Raw genomic sequence first — 23644 nt, 5'->3', positions numbered from 1 at the left:
AGAGGAGAGAGACAGGAAATAGAGAGGAGAGAGACAGGAAATAGAGAGGAGAGAGACAGGGAAGAGGGGGCCAGGGGTTGGGGGTTAGTTTTTGGAGGTGTCGGATTGGAGGTTGGGGGTGTACAGTAATGACTCATGAGCAGAGAAGCGGGCGAGGGGGAGCTTCTAGAGCGTTGGACCAGGAAGTGGTGAAACAGGAACAGGCTTCCTCAGTGGCAGCAGCCTCCACAGTGCCCCCCTCCCCCGTGGCTGTGCCCCTGGGCCTCGGCTTGGGCCTCGGCGTGTTTGGTCCGCCGCGACAGGATCTCATAGGTGCAGTCGTCGCCACAACAACCAGACATACTGGGGGAAGTGTCGTCGATCTCAAACCTGGGAGAGGGGAAAGAGAGGATGTGGGAGAGAGAAAGGGATGACAGAAAGAGGGGAGGGAGAACGATAGAGAGAAGCACAGGAAGAGGAAAGATGAAGGGAAGTGTGGTTGAGTACAGTATCAACAGTGAATTCTAAAAGAACACAATCATGTTTGTACATGCTGAGAAGCAGCTGTTGATGCTGCTATGGAGACCCACTGTAAAGCTTCTCTGAAGAACTGGTACGCCCCGCGGTTGTGTTTGAATACTGTTAACATCACCTTCTTCATCTGTGTGCTAGAGAGAGCGAGAGAGAGAATCATTAAAACACTGTACATAGACATAATATGACATTTTAAATGTCTTTATTCTTTTGGAACTTTTGTGAGTGTAATGTTTACTGTTCATTTTTTTTCTTCACTTTTGTTTATTATCTATTTCACTTGCTTTGGCAATGTTAACATATGTTTCCGGGGAGAGAGAGAGAGAGAGAGTCAAGTTTGAGTTTAGATAGCTAGCTAGGTGGTAGGATAGTTGAGATGGTTAGCTAGGTGGTAGGATAGTTGAGGTGGTTAGCTAGGTGGTAGGATAGTTGAGATGGTTAGCTAGGTGGTAGGATAGTTGATGGTTAGCTAGGTGGTAGGATAGTTGAGATGGTTAGCTAGGTGGTAGGATAGTTGAGGTGGTTAGCTAGGTGGTAGGATAGTTGAGATGGTTAGCTAGGTGGTAGGATAGTTGGTGGTTAGCTAGGTGGTAGGATAGTTGAGATGGTTAGCTAGGTGGTAGGATAGTTGAGATGGTTAGCTAGGTGGTAGGATAGTTGAGATGGTTAGCTAGGTGGTAGGATAGTTGAGATGGTTAGCTAGGTGGTAGGATAGTTGAGATGGTTAGCTAGGTGGTAGGATAGTTGAGATGGTTAGCTAGGTGGTAGGATAGTTGAGATGGTTAGCTAGGTGGTAGGATAGTTGAGATGGCTAGCTAGTTGCTACTGCTCTTTTCTCTCCAGTATATTTGCATTCCAGAGAAACTTAAGACATTCTGGGATAGCTTATGAGCTTTCTAGCATTGCTATGGCAACTTGGTTCAGGACAAAGATATTAGAACATAGATATTCAGTACATAGACATGTTGGCGATGAGCGACAGTATCTGAATGAGGAACTATACTGAACAAAAATAAGTTACAGTTCATATAAAGGAAATCAGTCAATTTAAATAAATCCATTAGGCCCTAATCTTTGGATTTCACATGACTGGCTATAGGTGGGCCTTGGAGGGCATAGGCCCACCCACTTGGGAGCCAGGCCCACCCAATCAGAATGAGTTTCACACCACAGAAGGGCTTTATTACAGACATAAATACTCCTCAGCCGATCCAACAGGTGAAGAAGCCGGATGTGGAGGTCCTGTGGGCTGGCGTGTTTACATGTGGTCTGGGGTTGTGAGGCCGGTTGGACGTACTGCCAAATTCTCTAAAACAACGTTGGAGGCAGCTTATGGTAGAGAAATGAACATTTAATTATTTGGTAACAGCTCTGTTGGACATTCCTGCAGTCAGCATGCCAATTGCACACTCCCTCAAAACTAGAGACATCTGTGGCATTGTGTTGTGTGACAAAACTGCACATTTTAGTGGCATGTTATTGTCCTCAGCACAAGGTGCACCTGTGTAATAATCATGCTGTTTAATCAGCTTCTTGATATGCCACACCTGTCAGGTGGATCTTGGCAAAGGAGAAATGCTCACTAACAGGGATGTAAACACATTTGTGCCAAAAAGTTGAGAGAAATAAGCTTTAGGTGCGTCTAGAAAATTTATTGGATCTTTTATTTCAGCTCATGAAACATGGGACCAACACTTTACATGTTGTGTTTATATTTTTGTTCACTGTAGTATGATAGTGTATATACACTGAACAAAAATATGAACACAACATGTGAAATCCATAGATTAGGGCCTAATTTATTTATTTAAATTGACTGATTTCCTTCTATGAACTGTAACGCAGTAAAAATCGGTTAAATTGTTGCACGTTGCGTTTCTTTTTGTTATGTACTCTATAACATGTACCTGTTGGCGATGAGCTGCAGTATCTGGTTCAGTGTATATAACATGTACCTGTTGGCGATGAGCTGCAGTATCTGGTTCAGTGTATATAACATGTACCTGTTGGCGATGCGCTGCAGTATCTGGTTCAGTGTATATAACATGTACCTGTTGGCGATGAGCTGCAGTATCTGGTTCAGTGTATATAACATGTACCTGTTGGCGATGCGCTGCAGTATCTGGTTCAGTGTATATAACATGTACCTGTTGGCGATGCGCTGCAGTATCTGGTTCAGTGTATATAACATGTACCTGTTGGCGATGCGCTGCAGTATCTGGTTCAGTGTATATAACATGTACCTGTTGGCAATGCGCTGCAGTATCTGGTTCAGTGTATATAACATGTACCTGTTGCCGATGCGCTGCAGTATCTGGTTCAGTGTATATAACATGTACCTGTTGGCGATGAGCTGCAGTATCTGGTTCAGTGTATATAACATGTACCTGTTGGCGATGAGCTGCAGTATCTGGTTCAGTGTATATAACATGTACCTGTTGGCGATGCGCTGCAGTATCTGGTTCAGTGTATATAACATGTACCTGTTGGCGATGCGCTGCAGTATCTGGTTCAGTGTATATAACATGTACCTGTTGGCAATGCGCTGCAGTATCTGGTTCAGTGTATATAACATGTACCTGTTGGCGATGCGCTGCAGTATCTGGTTCAGTGTATATAACATGTACCTGTTGGCGATGCGCTGCAGTATCTGGTTCAGTGTATATAACATGTACCTGTTGGCGATGCGCTGCAGTATCTGGTTCAGTGTATATAACATGTACCTGTTGGCGATGAGCTGCAGTATCTGGTTCAGTGTATATAACATGTACCTGTTGGCGATGCGCTGCAGTATCTGGTTCAGTGTATATAACATGTACCTGTTGGCGATGCGCTGCAGTATCTGGTTCAGTGTATATAACATGTACCTGTTGCCGATGCGCTGCAGTATCTGGTTCAGTGTATATAACATGTACCTGTTGCCGATGCGCTGCAGTATCTGGTTCAGTGTATATAACATGTACCTGTTGGCGATGAGCTGCAGTATCTGGTTCAGTGTATATAACATGTACCTGTTGGCGATGAGCTGCAGTATCTGGTTCAGTGTATATAACATGTACCTGTTGGCGATGAGCTGCAGTATCTGGTTCAGTGTATATAACATGTACCTGTTGGCAATGTGCTGCAGTATCTGGTTCAGTGTATATAACATGTACCTGTTGGCGATGAGCTGCAGTATCTGGTTCAGTGTATATAACATGTACCTGTTGGCGATGCGCTGCAGTATCTGGTTCAGTGTATATAACATGTACCTGTTGGCGATGCGCTGCAGTATCTGGTTCAGTGTATATAACATGTACCTGTTGGCGATGAGCTGCAGTATCTGGTTCAGTGTATATAACATGTACCTGTTGGCGATGAGCTGCAGTATCTGGTTCAGTGTATATAACATGTACCTGTTGGCGATGCGCTGCAGTATCTGGTTCAGTGTATATAACATGTACCTGTTGCCGATGCGCTGCAGTATCTGGTTCAGTGTATATAACATGTACCTGTTGGCGATGAGCTGCAGTATCTGGTTCAGTGTATATAACATGTACCTGTTGGCGATGAGCTGCAGTATCTGGTTCAGTGTATATAACATGTACCTGTTGGCGATGAGCTGCAGTATCTGGATGAGGAACTTTCCCAGTCCTTTCCTCCTCACTCTACTCTCCAGCTGGACCTCATAACTACAAACAACAACAACAACAACAACACATCAACAACCACAATAACACTGTCTGGGTTCATTCCCCTGTTAAGTCGTATCAAAGACTCAAAAAATTTTTTTTTAAATAAAAGGCACGATAGAGGAGTTTCCCACAAGTAATTAACAGTCGGGAGGGGCGTTCCAAGTGGATTCTTCCCAGTCGTGTGCTCGTATTTACAAATTTACAAGATGACCGCAGCATAAGGCCCTGCAACAGACTAGTGTCCTGCTCAGGGGGAGTACTTGTACAACAAGCTGCCTCATACATTACAGAAACAGGAGATAGGCTCCTGCCCTATGGCTCAGACAAGGAAACTTACTATTTCTACTACAAAAAAAAAAAAAAAAACACCTGTACTATACGATAATCAATTTCAATACTACTAGCTTTAGCAAAGATGTTAATAACTAACCCAAGATAGACCAGAGCCAGTCGTTTCAAATGGGGAGCAAATTAATCATAGTGGGCAGAACAAGTAAGGAGGTGGGCAGAACCAAGCACGAGCTAGTGAGATCCTATTGGAGCAATCTGGCATACATTTGCATATTTCCGTTAGGGAACGCCTACTCTTACGTGCACGTGTGCAATAACTCAATTCACTCTTGCACTCCTAAAGAATGCAATTTTTTAGAAACTTTGGCAAAGGGTAAAGTCTACAAAACTTCGCCCACTCCGTTCTTTAACAGATTATAGTTTGAGCAAACTTTTCAACGATGAGAAAATGTGCAGAATGTCGGCCAAAATCCGTCTCTCGCTCCATCTTCTCCCACTGGGCTTCCTCTCATCACCATATTTGGTAGTGAGTGGAAACGCCAACCTGGACGCTTCACATTTATACATCCAGAGAAATATCTGGCTCATTGTTCTATCTGTGGCTATAGTAACTGTCAGTTCCTGTAAAAGCACACCATGACAACCCCTTACCAGTATAGCACCTCCTCCCCGCACTCGACGTCGAATCGGAAGTGAGAGAAGGCCACGGGGGAGGAGTCTGTGTCTCGAGCCAGCAGATACCACGCCCTCTCGTCTTTCATCTCATCCCTCTTTTCCCTCTCCTTCCATCCCCACTCGCTCTGCTCATACCTGCAGCATAGAGGTCGGAGGTCAGATGTCAAGCACTGGACGACGTGATTGGATGGAATGTGAGTAGTTTGCTGTGATTGGGTAAAAGACTGTTAGCAGGAGTTAAATTGGGCTGGGTGCCGCTGGGGTCCAAGACCCAGCACCTATGATCCAAATGAGAGCCGAGACCCCGGTACCTTTTGGTTATGTGAATTTTCAGAGCAAACACGAGTAATCAACAGCAAAATCCAACAACCCCACAGTAGAATAGTTTACCCATTCAATTGTTCAGCTTGTCGCACTCTACGCGAGAAAATAATATTCCTCTCGAGGAGCATTCAAATTAAAGTGCCACACAGGTAGAGAAATATGCATTCCCAGTCATCAGCACTCCCTTGAAATCAGTTTTTATGGCCACCGTTAAAATAAAAAAACAAGAGGATCACTGAGCTTTCTAGTGTTACCAGGCTACACTTATTTCTCAAATCCAAGAAATTAGTCAAATGCACCATTTTAGAACCAGAGTTTTTATAGCAGCGGCGTGGTTTATGTGCGATGGCGCTCACCAATGGCGCTGAATGCATAGGGAAGACCGGGGCTAAATGTAACACGTCAGGTGTAACAGCTAGGCCTACGTTATATTCACACTGCATGATCCTTGGTTGGAACATCTTCGGGGGAGTCTTTAATACGTTGCTAACTAGCAACCAGCTAGCCGAGTGTTTAAGAGTTGATCTAGCTAACGATTAGCCCAGCTAACGATTAGCCCAACGGGGTACATGCAGATAGCAAACCACAGCCTATTTACTTCTAGCCACATCAGGCGGGCTACATCAGGCGATAATGCTTATTGCTAAATAGAATACCTGTCTGATAATATGACCAATATGTTATTGGGCTCATGTCTGGAAGGGGGGGGGGGGTGTATTTTAGTTGTCACCATCATTATATTTTTCATTCATTTTGGAGTAGAATGCACCAGAACATTCTCACAGTCATTCTCTCCCAAAAACAAGTAGGTCCCTCCGCAACCTGTAGTAAGCCCCCCTTCTCATTTATCACCCCAATTCCTCCATACCATCTCTCCTCCATACCCTCTCTCCTCCATACCCTCTCTCCTCCATACCCTCTCTCCTCCATACCCTCTCTCCTCCATACCCTCTCTCCTCCATACCCTCTCTCCTCCATACCCTCTCTCCTCCATACCATCTCTCCTTCATACCATCTCTCCCCCATACCATCTCTCCTCCATACCATCTCTCCTCCATACCCTCTCTCCCCCATACCCTCTCTCCTCCATACCCTCTCTCCTCCATACCATCTCTCCCCCATACCCTCTCTCCTCCATACCCTCTCTCCCCCATACCCTCTCTCCTCCATACCATCTCTCCCCCATACCCTCTCTCCCCCTCCCTCTCTCCTTACAGTGTTTGCATGTTGGTCCGGGTCAGCTCGTAGGCCCACTCCACAGAGATAGGGTTGAGGGTGGACACTCTCTTACACTCGATCTGGAGATTCAACCTGGAAGACCAATAGAGCAGTTAGCTGAGCATCTCTCACACACACACTAATTGGCTATCTATCAGCCAGACTAATTAGCTATTTATCAGCCAGTCAGCCAGACAACACACACAGTAATAGAGGTGGACAATCTCTTACCCGTTTCTGTCATACTTTTTGAAGACTGGGAAAGCAGCCAAAGGGTCGTCCAGCTGTGGTAGGAGAAAGAGAGAGACGGAGAGAAAGAAAGAGCGAGAAAGAGAGAGACGGAGAGAAAGAGAGAGACGGAGAGAAAGAGAGAGACGGAGAGAAAGGGAGAGAAAGAGAGAGAGACGGAGAGAAAGGGAGAGAAAGAGAGAGACGGAGAGAAGGAGAGAGACGGAGAGAAGGAGAGAGACGGAGAGAGACGGAGAGAAAGAGAGAGACGGAGAGAAAGAGAGAGACGGAGAGAAAGAGAGAGACGGAGAGAAAGAGAGAGACAGAGAGAAAGAGAGAGACGGAGAGAAAGAGAGAGGTGTGTATGAGCTACAGCCAGACCCAGTCACATGATCAGAAAAACCTCTAGGGCTCTTTTTCAATTAATCTTTCCTTGATTCCTCACACCTCCTGTCCTAACCTCCCTCTCAAAATGCTTAAGAGAAGAAGGTCAGAGGGGAGGGAGGGAGTGACCAATACGGTTAAGGAGGAGACGAGAAGAAAGACGAATTGAAAGTTTCAACTTATTGGTTCCCTACCCTCTGTCCCCTCACCTTATTGGTTCCCTACCCTCTGTCCCCTCACCTTATTGGTTCCTTACCCTCTGTCCCCTCACCTTATTGGTTCCTTACCCTCTGTCCCCTCACCTTATTGGTTCCCTACCCTCTGTCCCCTCACCTTATTGGTTCCCTACCCTCTGTCCCCTCACCTTATTGGTTCCTTACCCTCTGTCCCCTCACCTTATTGGTTCCCTACCCTCTGTCCCCTCACCTTATTGGTTCCCTACCCTCTGTCCCCTCACCTTATTGGTTCCTTACCCTCTGTCCCCTCACCTTATTGGTTCCCTACCCTCTGTCCCCTCACCTTATTGGTTCCCTACCCTCTGTCCCCTCACCTTATTGGTTCCTTACCCTCTGTCCCCTCACCTTATTGGTTCCTTACCCTCTGTCCCCTCACCTTATTGGTTCCTTACCCTCTGTCCCCTCACCTTATTGGTTCCTTACCCTCTGTCCCCTCACCTTATTGGTTCCTTACCCTCTGTCCCCTCACCTTATTGGTTCCTTACCCTCTGTCCCCTCACCTTATTGGTTCCCTACCCTCTGTCCCCTCACCTTATTGGTTCCTTACCCTCTGTCCCCTCACCTTATTGGTTCCCTACCCTCTGTCCCCTCACCTTATTGGTTCCCTACCCTCTGTCCCCTCACCTTATTGGTTCCCTACCCTCTGTCCCCTCACCTTATTGGTTCCTTACCCTCTGTCCCCTCACCTTATTGGTTCCCTACCCTCTGTCCCCTCACCTTATTGGTTCCTTACCCTCTGTCCCCTCACCTTATTGGTTCCCTACCCTCTGTCCCCTCACCTTATTGGTTCCCTACCCTCTGTCCCCTCACCTTATTGGTTCCCTACCCTCTGTCCCCTCACCTTATTGGTTCCCTACCCTCTGTCCCCTCACCTTATTGGTTCCCGACCCTCTGTCCCCTCACCTTATTGGTTCCCTACCCTCTGTCCCCTCACCTTATTGGTTCCTTACCCTCTGTCCCCTCACCTTATTGGTTCCTTACCCTCTGTCCCCTCACCTTATTGGTTCCTTACCCTCTGTCCCCTCACCTTATTGGTTCCTTACCCTCTGTCCCCTCACCTTATTGGTTCCCTACCCTCTGTCCCCTCACCTTATTGGTTCCTTACCCTCTGTCCCCTCACCTTATTGGTTTCCTACCCTCTGTCCCCTCACCTTATTGGTTCCCTACCCTCTGTCCCCTCACCTTATTGGTTCCTTACCCTCTGTCCCCTCACCTTATTGGCTGCGTCCACTTTGGCACACACTGCATCCATGGCTGCCCTCTCCGCCAGGCGAGCCTGCTTCTTCTCCTTCGCTTTGTTTGACTTCCTCTGGAGAGAGAGAGGGATGGGGGGAGAGAGAGAGGGATGGGAGAGAGAGGGATGGGGGGAGAGAGAGAGGGATGGGGGGGAGAGAGAGGGATGGGGGGAGAGAGAGGGATGGGGAGAAAGAGAGAGAGGGATGGGGAGAAAGAGAGGGATGGGGAGAAAGAGGGATGGGGAGAAAGAGGGATGGGGAGAAAGAGAGAGGGGATGGGGGAAAGAGGAGGATGGGGGAAAGAGAGAGAGGGATGGGGGAAAGAGAGAGTGAGAGAGAAGGGGGATGGATGGGGGAGGGGGAGGGAGAGAAAGGGATGGGGGAGAGAGAGCGAGGGATGGGGAGGGAGGGAGAGAGGGATGGGGAGGGAGAGAGAGGGGGGGGATGAGGGAGAGAGAGAGGGATGGGGAGAGGGAGAGAGAGGGATGGGGAGAGAGAGGGATGGGAGAGAGGGATGGGGAGAGAGATGAGAAGGGGGGATGGATGGTGAGGGAGAGAAAGGATGGGGAGAGAGAGTGATGGGGAGGGAGAGAGGGAGAGAGAGGGATGGGGAGGGAGAGAGGGGGATGGGGAGGGAGAGAGGGGGATGGGGAGGGAGAGAGGGGGATGGGGAGGGAGAGAGAGGAATGGGGAGGGATGGGGGAGAGGGAGAGAGGGATGAGGGAGAGAGAGAGGGATGGGGGAGAGAGAGGGATGGGGGAGGGAGAGAGAGGGATGGGGAGGGAGAGAGAGAGGGATGGGGGAGAGAGAGAGGGATGGGGGAGGGAGAGAGAGGGATGGGGGAGGGAGAGAGAGGGATGGGGAGGGAGAGAGGGATGGGGGAGGGAGAGAGGGATGGGGGAGGGAGAGAGGGATGGGGAGGGAGAGAGGGATGGGGAGGGAGAGAGGGATGGGGAGGGAGAGAGGGATGGGGAGGGAGAGAGGGATGAGAGGGAGAGAGGGATGGAGAGGGAGAGAGGGGGAGAGAGGGATGGGGAGGGAGAGGGAGAGAGGGATGGGGAGGGAGGGGGAGAGAGGGATGGGGAGGGAGGGGGGAGAGGGATGGGGAGGGAGGGAGAGAGAGGGAGGGATGGGGGGGGGAGGGATGGGGGAGAGAGAGGGATGGGGGAGAGAGAGGGATGGGGGGAGAGAGAGGGATGGGGGAGAGAGAGGGATGGGGGAGAGAGAGGGATGGGGGGAGAGAGAGGGATGGGGGAGAGAGAGGGATGGGGGAGAGAGAGGGATGGGGGGAGAGAGAGGGATGGGGGGAGAGAGAGGGATGGGGGGAGAGAGAGGGATGGGGGGAGAGAGGGATGGGGGAGAGAGAGGGATGGGGGGAGAGAGAGGGATGGGGGAGAGAGAGGGGTGGATGGGGGAGAGAGAGGGGTGGGGGAGAGAGGGGTGGGGGGAGAGAGGGGTTGGGGGAGAGAGAGGGTGGGGGGAGAGAGAGGGGTGGGGGGAGAGAGAGGGGGTGGGGGAGAGAGAGGGGTGGGGGAGAGAGAGGGGTGGGGGGAGAGAGAGGGATGAAGGAGATTTGGGGGGGGTGGAGAGGGATGGAAAGTATATCAATTGATGGTCAATCTTCAAGCAGAAGGCAGCGTATGTGTTTGCACATGACGAGTGAAGTGAGGGACTAGTATGCATGTGTACAACAATCCCAACATCGATGCAAAGCCTCTACATTACTCCATAGAACGTAGACAATTAAGGGCTATAGGATTACAACAATAACAAACAAATGTATGGTCAGAATGTTAGCTTCACTTGTTGTAATGAGTGTAATTCCGGCTAGTTCCCCCCTAAACTCGAGAGTTTACAGGAAGCATTTCAGAGCACGTGCAAAGTTATTAGCTTCGGAGGTGCAAGCGTTTTAGGAACTTAGCTAGCTAAATACCTTACTGGCAAACAAACTAGCTAACGTTAAGTAGTAGCTAAACTACCTCTCACCCCAGCTAGATGCATGCATTGTGTTCTAAAAAAATGTAGCTAACTAGCTATTCATTCTCAAATATTCTGAACAGGTAAAACAAGTTCAGAGGCTAGTTAGCAAGGTGTAGGCTCTACTCAAGTTAACTATGGTAGTTATGTAAAAATGGATTCCTAGCTAAGTGGCTAGCAAGCTAAGCTAGCGGTGACACCACACTTGAAATTAACAGACACACCACCACACGGGAGAACGTTGCACCAATTGGGCAAAAAAATTTGACCAAATAAAACCGGTGACAACGATGGTGGTTAAAACCAGCCACTGCAATCACAAAGCGGGGTTATTTTGAGTTAGCGAGCTAGCTGTGTAACTAGCTAGCTTGTATAGCCACTTGGACTTCGTGGTTTTCCGCCCCCTCAGCCATCAATTCCGTGTTCTTCCCTTTTCTCTTTCCCTCTCTACATCACGCATTCACGGGGATCATGATTTCGGACACAGTCTTTGTTTGATGCAAGCATTCACATTTCATTCTCACAAACACAGACAGACGGTCAAAACTCACCCCCATATCGCTGTTTTAAAACGACCGCTGTGTCTTGCTGTTGCTAGCTAGCTGTTAGTCGCTAAACTAATATGTGGTTTCTTGAAAGGGGGCAAGATTTGGTAAAATGATAGCGATGCTAGCGGTTTAGCAAACTACCTAGCGCAACTGGCTACAAAATAACAATATGCCCACGATTGGTTACACTAAAGTTGCCTGAACGACAAAAACGTTAATCACGTTTTTTTTTTTCTCCGCCAGATTGGCGCCAAGAGAAGGGGGTCAATTACGTCTCTTGGCCCTACTCCCTCTCCCTTTCCTCCCTCTCTCTCTCTTTTTTCTCCTCTTCTCCGACCAACATTAGCTCGAATATCGTTTCCTCCTAAGCATTGGGGGAAATGACGACACCGCGTTTAACCAGTGATGTATACATCATTGGTTTTAGGAGTTCAGTAAAGAAAGAAACCTGCCAACTATTATTATATCCTAAATCTATCATTTGATTATCTTTGATCTTTTCCATTTGTGTGGTTTTTTGGTGTGTTTTTTTTTGTAGAAATATGAATAATGATTGTAGTAATAATTTAAGAGGGGCTGAGGTAGGCTACATTTTGGAGCCAATACATGGATTGCTACTATTGAGGCATGGTTGTCCAAAGCCTTCTATGCTGGATCAACAGTGGTGCTTGCAACACCAGGGTTGTGGGTTCGACCAGAATTCAAATGTATACACTCACTATAAAGCGCACTGGATAAGAGCGTCTGCTAAAATGTACATTTCAGATTTCACACTTTTTTCTTACACTTAACTTTCATGATGTCACCTACAGCAATGTGTGAGAGGATATAGAAATATGTTCCCTCCAATAAATGCAACACCTTTCCTTATTGAGCATCTTTGGTGAAGGTAGTATATTATAAGCCAGGGTTCCCCAACTGGCAGGCCGCCTGTGGTTTTATTTGGCCCCCCCAAGTTTTATGAGCAAGGTAAGGTAACAAAATGTGGGAAAAGTGAAGGGTACCTTCGGAAAGTATTCAGACCCCTTGACTTTTTCCAAATGTTGTTACGTTACAGCCTCCTTCTAAAATGGATGAAATAAACAATTTTCCTCAGCAATCTACACACAATACCCCATAATGACAAAGCGAAAACAGGTTTTTAGACATTTTTGCAAATGTATTACATAAAAAAAATATATATAATACATTATATATAGTATTCAGCCCCTTTGCTATGAGACTCGAAATTGAGCTCAGGTGCATCCTGTTTCCATTGATCATCCTTGAGATGTTTCTACAACTTGATTGGAGTCCATGTGGTTAATTCAATTGATTGGACATGATTTGGAAAGGCACACACCTGTCTATGTAAGGTCCCACAGTTGACAGTGCATGTCAGAGCAAAAACCAAGCCATGAGGTCAAAGGAATTGTCCGTAGAGATCCGAGACAGGATTGTGTCGAAGCACAGATCTGGGGAAGGGTACCAAAAAAATTCTGCAGCATTGAAGGTCCCCAAGAACACAGTGGCCTCCATCATTCTTAAATGGAAGATGTTTGGAACCACCAAGACTCTTCCTAGAGCTGGCCGCCCAGCCAATTTGAGCAATCGGGGGAGAAGGCCTTGGTCAGGGAGGTGACCAAGAACCTGATGGTCACTCTGACAGAGCTCTAGAGTTCCTCTGTGCAGATGGGAGAAACTTCCAGAAGGACAACCATCTCTGCAGCACCCCACCATTCAGACCTTTATGGTAGAGTGGCCAGACGGAAGGCACTCCTCAGTAAAAAGCACATGACAGCTCGCTTGGAGTTTGCCAAAAGGCACCTAAAGACTCTCAGACCATGACAAACAAGATTCTCTGGTCTGATTAAACCAAAATTGAACTATTTGGCCCGAATGCCAAGCATCACGTCTGGAGGAAACCTGGCACCATCCCTACAGTGAAGCATGGTGGTGGCAGCATCATGCTGTGGGGATGTTTTTCAGCGGCAGGGACTGGGAGACTAGTCAGGATCGAGGCAAAGATGAACAAAGCAAAGTACAGAGCGATCCTTGATGAAAACTTGCTCCAGAGTACTCAGGACCTCAGACTGGGGCGAAAGTTCATCTTCCAACGTAACAAAATGTGGAAAAAGTCAATGGGTCTGAATACTTTCCGAATGCACTGTATATATATATATATATATATATATATACATTACCAGTTACTACATTGTAGAATAATAGTGAAGACATCAAAACTATGAAATAACACATATGGAATCATGTAGTAACCAAAAAAGGGTTAAACAAATCAAAATATATTTTATATTTGAGATTCTTCAAAGTAGCCAACCTTTGCCTTGATGACAGCTTTGCACACTCTTGGCATTCTCTCAACCAGCTTCACCTGGAATGCTTTTCCAACAGTCTTGAAGGAGTTCCCACATATGCTGAGCACTTGTTGGCTGCTTTTCCTTCACTCTGCGGTCCAACTCATCCCAAACCATCTCATTTGGGTTGAGGTCAGGTGATTATGGAGGCCAGGTCATCTGATGCAGCACTCCATCACTCTTCTTCTTGGTCAAATAGCCCTTACACAGCCTGGAGGTGTGTTTTGGATCATTGTCCTGTTGAAAAACAAATGATAGTCCCACTAAGTGCAAACCAGATGGGATGGCGTATTGCTGCGGTAGCCATTCTGGTTAAGTGTGCCTTGAATTATTTTTATTTTTTTTGTCATTTAGCAGACGCTCTTATCCAGAGCGATTTACAGTTAGTGAGTGCATACATTTTCATACTGGTCCCCTGTGGAAATCGAACCCACAACCCTGCCGTTGCAAGCACCATGCTCTACCAACTGAGCTACACGGGACTAAATCACAGACAGTGTCACCAGCAAAGCACCATCACACCTCCTCCTGCATGTTTCACGGTGGGAACCACATATGCAGAGATCATCTGTTCACCTACTCTGCGTCTCACAAAGACACGGCGGTTGGAACCAAAAATCTCAAATTTGGACTCATCAGACCAAAGGACAAATTTCCACCGGTCTAATGTCCATTGCTCGTGTTTCTTGGCCCAAGCAAGTGTCTTCTTCTTATTGGTGTCCTTTAGTAGTGGTTTCTTTGCAGCAATTTGACCATGAAGGCCTGATTCACGCAGTCTCCTCTGAACAGTTGATGTTGAGATGTGTCTGTTCCTTGAACTCTGTGAAGCATTTATTTGGACTGCAATTTCTGAGGCTGGTAACTCTAATAAACGTATCCTCTGCAGCAGAGTTACTCTGGGTCTTTCTGTCCTGTGGCGGTCCTCATGAGAGCCAGTTTCATCATAGCGCTTGATGGTTTTTGTGACTGCACTTGAAGAAACTTTCAAAGTTCTTGAAGTTTTCCGTATTGACTGACCTTCATGTCTTAAAGTAATGATGGACTGTCGTTTTCTATTTGCTTATTTGAGCTGTTCTTGCCATAATATGGACTTGGTCTTTTACCAAATAGGGCTATCTTCTGTATACCACCCCTACCTTGTCACAACACAACTCATTGGCTCAAACGCATTAAGAAGGAAAGAAATTCCACAAATACATTTTTAACAAGGCACACCTGTTATATGAAATGCATTCCAGGTGACTGCCTCATGAAACTGGTTGAGAGAATTCCAAGAGTGTGCAAAGCTGTCATCAAGGCAAAGGATGGCTACTTTGAAGAATCTCAAATATAAAATAGATTTTGATTTGTTTAACACTTTTTTGTTTCTACATGATTCCATATGTGTTATTTCATAGGTTTGATGTCTTCAAAGTAAAAAAATAAAGAAAAACCCTTGAATGAGTAGGTGTTCTAAAACTTTTGACTGGTACTGTATATATATATATTTTAAAGATCAGTAGCTTCTCATCTTTGATCTTGAGGTTGGGTTCTTCATGGAATGTACATTGCCACGTTTGGCCACAAGATGGCGGTATGGGACAAGACGGCGACTCGGAGAAGTTCCACAAATGACCATTATAGCGTCGATAATTACGTCTAAATTAATTAGCGCCCTGTCATAGTCCATCATGCATTTTATCGTTATATTCGTATTTTTGTTTGTATTTGTACACTTAAATCCTGACTGCAGAATATGCAACTGCTGCTGTTGAATAACTGGTTATGTTAATTTGCCAATCACTTCATAATGATGTGTGCGCCTATTTCTTGGGTAGACCTTTCTTTGCCGAGCCCTTTATGGAAGGCAGTCCATCCATATGTTGAGTTTCATACAGGCCTATCTGCTGTCTGTTTCACACACACACACAGCCCTCCCTACACAGATGGCCCCCTCAGAAAGCCCCGCCCACAACCCTTTGTCTTGGCGTAATCTGTCTCGCGACGCGGAGATGGCATTTGGGAAGAGGGGCGCGAGGGGGGTCAGGGAGTTCGAACGCGCGGCCCGCGACGGTTTCCGTTATGGCCTAGGCTACTATTGTTACTAACGGCCTGTCCAGAAACAGCGACTTGGCCTCTATTGCACAGGAGATCTGTAAGGACTGGAAAGGTATAAGCAATATGGAGGTGAATATTCCTCCTAGCTAGTTGAAGTTACTACCATATTGCTTAAACCTATCCAATCCTTTCAGATCTTCACGAAGTGCCCAAGAACTAGGGAGTATTAGGCTACTGGACTCCTGGTCTGTGTCTCTCTCTCTCTCTCTCTCTCTCTCTCTCTCTCTCTGTCTCTGTCTCTGTCTCTCTCTCCCTCTCTCTCTCTCTCTCTCTCTCTCTCTCTCTCTCAATTCAATGTTCAATTTCAGGGCTTTATTGGCATGGGAAACATATGTTCATCATTGGTTTTAGGAGTTCAGTAAAGAAAGAAACCTGCCAACTATTATTATATTCTAAATCTATCATTTGATTATCTTTGATCTTTTCCATTTGATTATCTTTGATCTTTTCCATTTGATTAATTAGGATAGATAAGAAACTGTGTGTTTTTTTTGTTTAAAAAAAAATATGAATAATGATTGTAGTAATAATTTAAGAGGGGCTGAGGTAGGCTACATTTTGGAGCCAATAAATGGATTGCTACTATTGAGGCATGGTTGTCCGAAGCCTTCTATGCTGGATCAACAGTGGTGCTTGCAACACCAGGGTTGTGGGTTCGACCAGAATTCAAATGTATACACTCACTATAAAGCGCGCTGGATAAGAGCGTCTGCTAAAATGTACATTTCAGATTTCACACTTTTTTCTTACACTTAACTTTCATTTACATTTTAGTCATTTAGCAGACGCTCTTATCCAGAGAGACTTACAGTTAGTGAGTGCATACGTTTTCATACTGAGGCTATTTCTTTCTCTCTCTCAATTCAATGTTCAATTTAAGGGATTTATTGACATGGGAAACAAAAATTGCCAAAGCAAGTGAAATAGATAATAAACAAAAGTGAAATAAACAATACAAAATTAACAGTAAACATTACGCTCACAAATAACATTACACTCACAAACGTTCCAAAATTATAAAGACATTTCAAATGTCATGTTATGTCTATGTACAGTGTTATAATGATGTACAAAAAGGAAAATAAATAAACATAAATATAGGTTGTATTTACAATGGTGTTTGTTCTTCACTGGTTGCCCTTTTCTTGTGGCAACAGGTCTCAAATCTTGCTGCTGTGATTTCACACTGTGGTATTTCACCCAATAGATATGGGAGTTTATCCAAATTGGATTTGTTTTAAAATTATTTTTGGGTCTGTGTAATCTGAGGGAAGTATGTGTCTCTAATATGGTCATACATTTGGCAGGAAGTTAGGAAGTGCAGCTCAGTTTCCACCTCATTTTGTGGGCAGTGTGCGCATAGCCTGTTTTCTCTTGAGAGCCAGGTCTGCCTACGGCGGCCTTTCTCAATAGCAACGCTGTGCTCAATGAGTATCTATCTACTGCCTTCCTTGCATTCCTTCGATCTACATTTTCTCCATCTGATGTGAACAACATTGGCTTGCTTTCGTATTAAAAAAATATGAATGAATCATTTGTCATAGGCTGAATATAAGGACAATGAAGATGTAGCCAGTGCTGGTATCTGCAACCAGATTATGCCTTCCCCTCCTCTCTCTCTCTCTCTCTCTCTCTCTCTCTCTCATCACTCTCTCTCTCTCTCTCTCTCTCTCTCTCTCTCTCTCTCTCTCTCTCTCTCACACACACACCCACACACACACACACACACACACACACTCAGACAGTGTCATGTCAGTCTATATTCGTCCTAATTTCACCGGCTGATAGACCTGTGTATAGGATAGTTCTCTGGTGTGTATGTGTGTTTGTTCAGACAGAGAGAGCTGGTTAGGAGGAAAATTATCTATCTGCTACAGCAGGCCTCACAGGGTGAACACAGACAGACAGACAGACAGACAGACAGGGCTAACAAACAGAGAGAGAGCTCTGGAGAGAGGGGTGGGAGGGGAGGGAGAGAGGAGTGCAGAGGAGAGGGAGGGAGGGGAAGAGGAGAGGGAGGAGAAGGGAGGGAGGAGGGGAGGAGAGAGAGGGGAGGGTGGTGGGGGGCAGGGGGAAGAGAGGAAAAATGGAGGGGTGCAGAGTAGAGGGAGGGGAGAGGAGGAGGGGAAGAGGCGAGAGAGAGGAAGGGGAATGAGTATATCACTGAAGAGGAGGTGATGGAGGGGGGGGGAGGAGGAGAGGAGGTGATGGGGAGGGGAGGGAGGGGAGAGGAGGAGGGGGGGGAGGAGAGGAGAGGAGGAGGGGAGGAGAGGAGAGGAGGAGGGAGGAGATGAGAGGAGGTGATGGGGAGGGGGAGGGAGGAGAGGAGGAGGAGAGAGGAGAGGGAGAGGAGGGGAGGAGAGGAGAGGAGGAGAGGAGGAGGGGAGAGGAGAGGAGGTGATGGGGAGGGGGAGGGGAAGAGAGAGAGGGAGTGCAGAGGAGAGGAAGGGAGGGGGAGGAGAGAGAGGGAGTGTGGTGTGGGGGACAGGAGGGGAAGAGAGGAAAAATGGAGGGGGTGCAGAGTAGAGGGAGGGGAGAGGAGGAGGGGAAGAGCGAGAGAGAGAGGAAGGGGAATGAGTATATCACTGAAGAGGAGGTGATGGAGGGAGGGAGGGGAGGGGAGGGGAGGAGGGGGAGGAGGGGAGGAGAGGAGAGGAGGAGAGGGAGGTCGAAGGACTGTAGAGAGGAAGACAGAGTGACGGAGAAAGAGAGAAAAAGAGAAGAGAGTGAGAGAGGAAGTCGTAGCCTACACATACAGTCGGTGAGTGTTGGAAAATGGAACGGGGGGAGAGAGAACAGGGGAGAGAGAGAGAACAGGGGAGGTATAGAGCTCTAAGGAGAGGAGATAGAGAAGGAGGGAAACAGGAAAGCTGGAATGGGGAGGAGAAAGAGAGAACAGATACAGCGGGTGAGTTTTGGAGCGAGAGAGAGAAAGAGGAGGGCGGACAGGACAGAGAGGAGACGAGAGGGGGAAGGAGGGGGAGGGGACAGAAGAACACATGCATAGTGGGAGAGTGGTGGAAATGGAGAGAGGGAGAGGGGATGGAGGAGGTAGAGAGGAAATAGAGAGGGAAGGAGAGGAAAGATGAGTGTTGAAAATGGATAGAGGAGAAGAGAGATGAGTGACAGGGAGAAAAGAGAGGGAGGAGGTAGAGAGGAAGGGATGAGATAAAGGGAGGGAAGGAAGGAAGGAGATGAGACATTAGTGTTGAAAATGGAGAGAGGAGAACTAGAGAGAAGTGAGTGAGGAGAGGAGAGAGGAAGAAAAGAGGGGGGGAGAAAGAACAAGACAGAGAGGAATGAGAGATGGGAGAAACGACAAACAGATAGAGTGAGGACATGGAGGCTGGAGCAGAGAAGAGAGGGGGAGGGAGAAAGAGGAGAGAGAGCGAGCCTGTGCCACAAGTGCTGCTGTATGACAGCGCATGGCCTGCATGTTTGCTTGTGAGACAGACATGCAGACAGAATAGCAATGGATGAAGACCTGTCCATCAATGTGTGTGTGTGCCTGTGTCAAATTTGAAATCCATCCTTTCCACATTGTGTGTGTACGCACACACACACGCACGCACGCACGCACACGGCCCCCCTTTTCCTATCCATGGATACATCGTACAGAGCAGCAAGTCTGCCCGAGCGCAGCACAGAGATGCACAGCTGACGAATCACTCCGCGCAAGTAGTTCCCAATTTATGTGGTTGTACGATAGCAGGTACATTTGATTTTTTAGTAAACATTTCAACTTCAGACATCCACTATTCCAGTATACTATGTAAGGTTGGATTAAAACCAGCACTGTATTTGTGGGCCAGCATTTGGACAACATTATGATCTGTCTCTACATCAACGATTGATTAGACGCAAATGCATCTAAATTGGACCAAATAACACATTCGAGGCAACAGCAAGCATGTCTATTTGGCCCACAACCAACCATCTTTTGTAAATCTGTCCACTTGCATAGGGGACTACTTTTCGTCTATTGAAGTAAGTTGGGGAGAGGCGAGGAGCAATCCGACGGTTGTGGATGCACATCTCTCCCCTCCGAGGCGTTGTTAGGTTCTCCCGGCACACTCTCCTCTCGGTTTCTCTACATGCAAGCTGTCTTATTGTACACACGAAGACCCACTTAGGCATCAATTGAATGAAAATTAAGCCGATTTGAAGGTGAAGTTTTATTTGTTTTACTAGTTGAGCGGCCTATTAGCTGTGGAGAAAGCCATAGCTAAGTTTTGAATGAAAGAAAAACGCCCGAGGACCACAAAATAAGCAGGTGAGCTACTGAATTGAACCTATATCCCGACTTGTACAACGAATCCAAACGTCCACAACGCCAACTAGTAGCGGCGAACAACTGGAATAGTACTAGCTAGCCCCCCCACCCCACGTAGCGAGCAACGTCGTTAGACAGGCGATAACAAAAGGATTGAAAGTTGAAAGATAGATTACCAACGGAGGGGAAAGGAAAGCAGGAGAGAACGGAGGTGGGACAAGATTTCATTATTTATTAAATGTTTTTTAAGGCCGGTTCAATGGGAACCCACGTTGTAGTCTTGTCACTTTTAATTTGGATGTCGTGTGAGCGAGAGAGTCAAGGAAGAGTGAGAATATTAGATATTGTGACAAGAAATATTTCCCCCTTGGAGAATACGAGAAATAAAAATCTATTTACTAATTAATATGTGAGGAGAACTATACTTTCCCGAAATGATATCTGTATAATTGTTTAATTAGAAATGGAGCTGGCTAGCTGGAAGCAAAATAATGATAATAGCTACCAGAATAGGATTCCAATGCTATACTTTTCTAGAAATAGCTAATGGTTGATATGAATGTATTTTGGCCATTAGCACTCTATAAACTAGTAGGGGTCCCAAAGGAATGACTTTCCAAAAGCTGTTATTATTAATATTAGGGAAAATAGCTTAGTCACTAGTCAGCCAGCTACTTGCTATTATTTCACACTAACTTTCTAAAAGTTAAGGCAAGATTGCTAAGGTTATGTAGCAACTAATTTAGATAGCTGGCTACCCTCTAGAAGTTGGTTGGCTGGCCAATGCAATCAATCAATCCAAAAGTGAAAGGGGCGGGCTTTGGCGACCGGTGGGACATGAATGATATCGAGAAATAAACTATATGAACAAATATCGAAGTTATATCTCTGTTGTTGCCTTGAAATTGACTTTTTTTGTTGTTGTTGCCTTGATTAGTCTTCTATCTAACCTATAGTGTGAGTTTACTGCTACACACAGGCTGGCACCGTTTGTGTTGCTTGGGCCAGTATTCAGCTACTAGACAAAGGCCAGCAGCATTGTGAACGGGGCCGAAAATTATAGTACTGCAATATTGTCTTTGAGTCGTTTTAAATCAGTGTTACAGGAAATTATTTTCTTAAATTAGCTTTGAAAGGTTATCACAAAAACAGACGTCCTAAAATTGTAGTGTTATGTTTTGTCGTCAAGTGAACTTTGTGAGGGTGCATACATTGTATGGAACCCGGCTCTTGTTGACAGACCAATTTTCCGACTAAATGTACCCCAAAAAACTACAAACATTGAATGTACAACTGTTATATTAGTTTGATAACTTTATGTAGAGTTTGTTTCACGTCTCTTGGGGTCGGTATAACGGGAACATTTGAAACCGGAAGATGTCTTGTCCATCTTGTCCCGAGGTGACCGTCTAGTCTTTTGTGTCACCGCTCGAACGTTAGCGCGCGCCCTCCCCCCAAGACAGAAAACTTACTTCACATCGCGTTGGTCAGAATTCAGACAGAAATGTGTTTTGCATAGGCTGTGTGTGTTTTGATGTTTCCGCACTTGATAGTTGAACATGTAACTACTTGTCGTGTAGCCTAATACTGGATCATGTGCGACTGTGTTATTTGTCTGTTGTCAACTCTTCATTGCTTTTGTTTTGAGTGTGTATGCAACCTGGTCTCAGAGCATTTAGTATGATTCTGTACGTAAATCCGAGAAGTTAAATCGAGTGTGATGTTTCGTATGGTTACATAAAACAGATCACTTAAGACATAGGCATTGCTAACTACTTATTGCAAATTCGTAACATATTTCACGTTTTGCAAATTCGTAACATATGATACCAATTGTAATTCGTAACATATCAAACGAAATGGGTGACGGACTTCCACGAATTAATACCATGTGAAATGTGACATATTATACTAAATGGAGCGTCTCGGATTTACATACAGAATAATACGAAATGGTCTGAGACCAGCTTGGTATATGTGTGTATTTTTCTGTTATGAACTGTTTGTATTGATATCCAGACAGGAAGAGGCTGATGAGGATGAGACAGTAGTGAGCAAGGTTACGTTCACACGGTAATGCGATTTATTGTGGATAGTCTGATTTCATATAATAGTTCGTTTAAATGCTTTGCAAGAAAAACGATTTCCCTAATAATCCTGTTTTACATGGACACATCTGAAATAAGGCTACCTGACGGAACTTTTGATAAATGCAGAAAATCGGCTAACAAAATAAAAAATAAGCAGATCAAATATACCGCTGGAACTCTGATTAAGGTGTTTACACGTCCTGATAATTTGAAAGATTACTCAGAAAAACAGGTGTTTTAACTGGCGTATGCTTACCTAAATTATGATCTAACGCCGTTTTAAGATAAGCAGAGTAAGATTTTTACATGACTGATGCCGTACTCGGCCTACTGCCATAATCAATTTAATATTGAATTATTAGTGTGCACGTACGCTTACTTAGTGGAAAACAGATTGTTGATCTCTGTTATACTGAGGGCTTTCGACTTTTGGTATGTTGGTAATGTGTGTGAGTGTGCGATTGGTGACAACAGACTTTCCCTCAGTGATGAAGTGTGTGTTGCTGATGCTTGTGTGTGTGTGTTTGGGCCCTATGTTTAATCTGTTCTGATGCTTGTGTGTGTTTGGGCCCTATGTTTAATCTGTTCTGATGGCGTGTGTGTGTTTGGGCCCTATGTTTAATCTGTTCTGATGGCGTGTGTGTGTTTGGGCCCTATGTTTAATCTGTTCTGATGGCGTGTGTGTGTTTGGGCCCTATGTTTAATCTGTTCTGATGGTGTGTGTGTGTGTTTGGGCCCTATGTTTAATCTGTTCTGATGGTGTGTGTGTGTGTTTGGGCCCTATGTTTAATCTGTTCTGATGGCGTGTGTGTGTTTGGGCCCTATGTTTAATCTGTTCTGATGGCGTGTGTGTGTTTGGGCCCTATGTTTAATCTGTTCTGATGGTGTGTGTGTGTGTTTGGGCCCTATGTTTAATCTGTTCTGATGGCGTGTGTGTGTTTGGGCCCTATGTTTAATCTGTTCTGATGGCGTGTGTGTGTTTGGGCCCTATGTTTAATCTGTTCTGATGGCGTGTGTGTGTTTGGGCCCTATGTTTAATCTGTTCTGATGGCGTGTGTGTGTTTGGGCCCTATGTTTAATCTGTTCTGATGGCGTGTGTGTGTTTGGGCCCTATGTTTAATCTGTTCTGATGGCGTGTGTGTGTTTGGGCCCTATGTTTAATCTGTTCTGATGGCGTGTGTGATGCAGCATGCCCTCGGTGATGGAGCGGTCGGGGAGCGGCGTTCTGTCTAGGAGCAGGACTAAAACCAACGGAAACAATCATCACTCCGAGGAGGATAGCAGCGATGAGGAGCACACTCACGGTACTCACTCACTCACTCACTCACTCACTCACTCACTCACTCACTCACTCACTCACTCACTCACTCTCACACACACACTCACGGTACACACACACACTCACGGTACACACACACACCAGGGGTGTATTCATTCCAGCAGACAGTTGAAACGTTTCGTTTTGCAACTAAAACGAGTTCTGTTGGACAAATTTGGGTACACACACAACAATAACATGGAAGGTTT

General features: G+C 46.0%; 2 protein-coding genes across 6 annotated transcripts in view; one reads left to right on the top strand and one right to left on the bottom strand.

Moving 5' to 3' along the window:
• On the bottom strand, nt 1–11665 carry naa40 (N-alpha-acetyltransferase 40, NatD catalytic subunit). 2 transcript variants are annotated; one of them, XM_041867922.2, is made up of 8 exons: nt 11307–11665; nt 8742–8852; nt 6927–6979; nt 6693–6788; nt 5130–5288; nt 4101–4184; nt 570–647; nt 1–369 (listed from the first exon to the last, which is right to left on the bottom strand). In XM_041867922.2, exons 1-8 carry the CDS (start codon nt 11310–11312, stop codon nt 210–212), a joined length of 747 nt encoding a protein of 248 aa, XP_041723856.2. In that variant the 5' UTR covers nt 11313–11665; the 3' UTR covers nt 1–209. The 2 variants fall into 2 exon arrangements, with proteins under 2 accessions (XP_041723856.2, XP_041723857.2); XM_041867923.2 differs by having other exon boundaries at nt 8757–8852.
• Nucleotides 11666–18450: 6785 nt separating this feature from the next.
• Nucleotides 18451–23644, top strand: part of rcor2 (REST corepressor 2) — a 34411-nt gene continuing 29217 nt past the window's right edge. Inside the window, exons 1-2 of one of the 4 annotated variants that reach the window (XM_041867907.2) lie at nt 18451–18515; nt 23306–23421. In XM_041867907.2, the coding sequence (XP_041723841.1) occupies nt 23307–23421 (115 nt within the window). In that variant the 5' untranslated portion in view covers nt 18451–18515; nt 23306. Of the gene's footprint in view, nt 18516–19788; nt 20028–20091; nt 20239–22075; nt 22101–23305; nt 23422–23644 lie in introns of those variants that run through there. The other 3 variants (XM_041867905.2, XM_041867906.2, XM_041867909.2) reach the window with 3 other exon arrangements.

This window comes from Coregonus clupeaformis, unplaced genomic scaffold (genome assembly GCF_020615455.1).
Source record: "Coregonus clupeaformis isolate EN_2021a unplaced genomic scaffold, ASM2061545v1 scaf0090, whole genome shotgun sequence".
NCBI classification, from domain to species: Eukaryota; Metazoa; Chordata; class Actinopteri; order Salmoniformes; family Salmonidae; genus Coregonus; species Coregonus clupeaformis.
Note: the sequence above shows the minus strand (reverse complement) of the source record. Positions and strands in the feature narration are given on the sequence as shown.

What these genes read in the sequence shown, in the direction of transcription:
- naa40 (XM_041867922.2), bottom strand. An exon ending in ATAAGGTGAGGGGACAGAGG is followed by an intron (nt 6,980 to 8,741) that starts GTAAGGAACCAA and finishes CTCCTACCACAG; the next exon opens with CTGGACGACCCTTTGGCTGC. An exon ending in CTGCAGCTCATCGCCAACAG is followed by an intron (nt 648 to 4,100) that starts GTACATGTTATA and finishes CGCTCTCTCTAG; the next exon opens with CACACAGATGAAGAAGGTGA.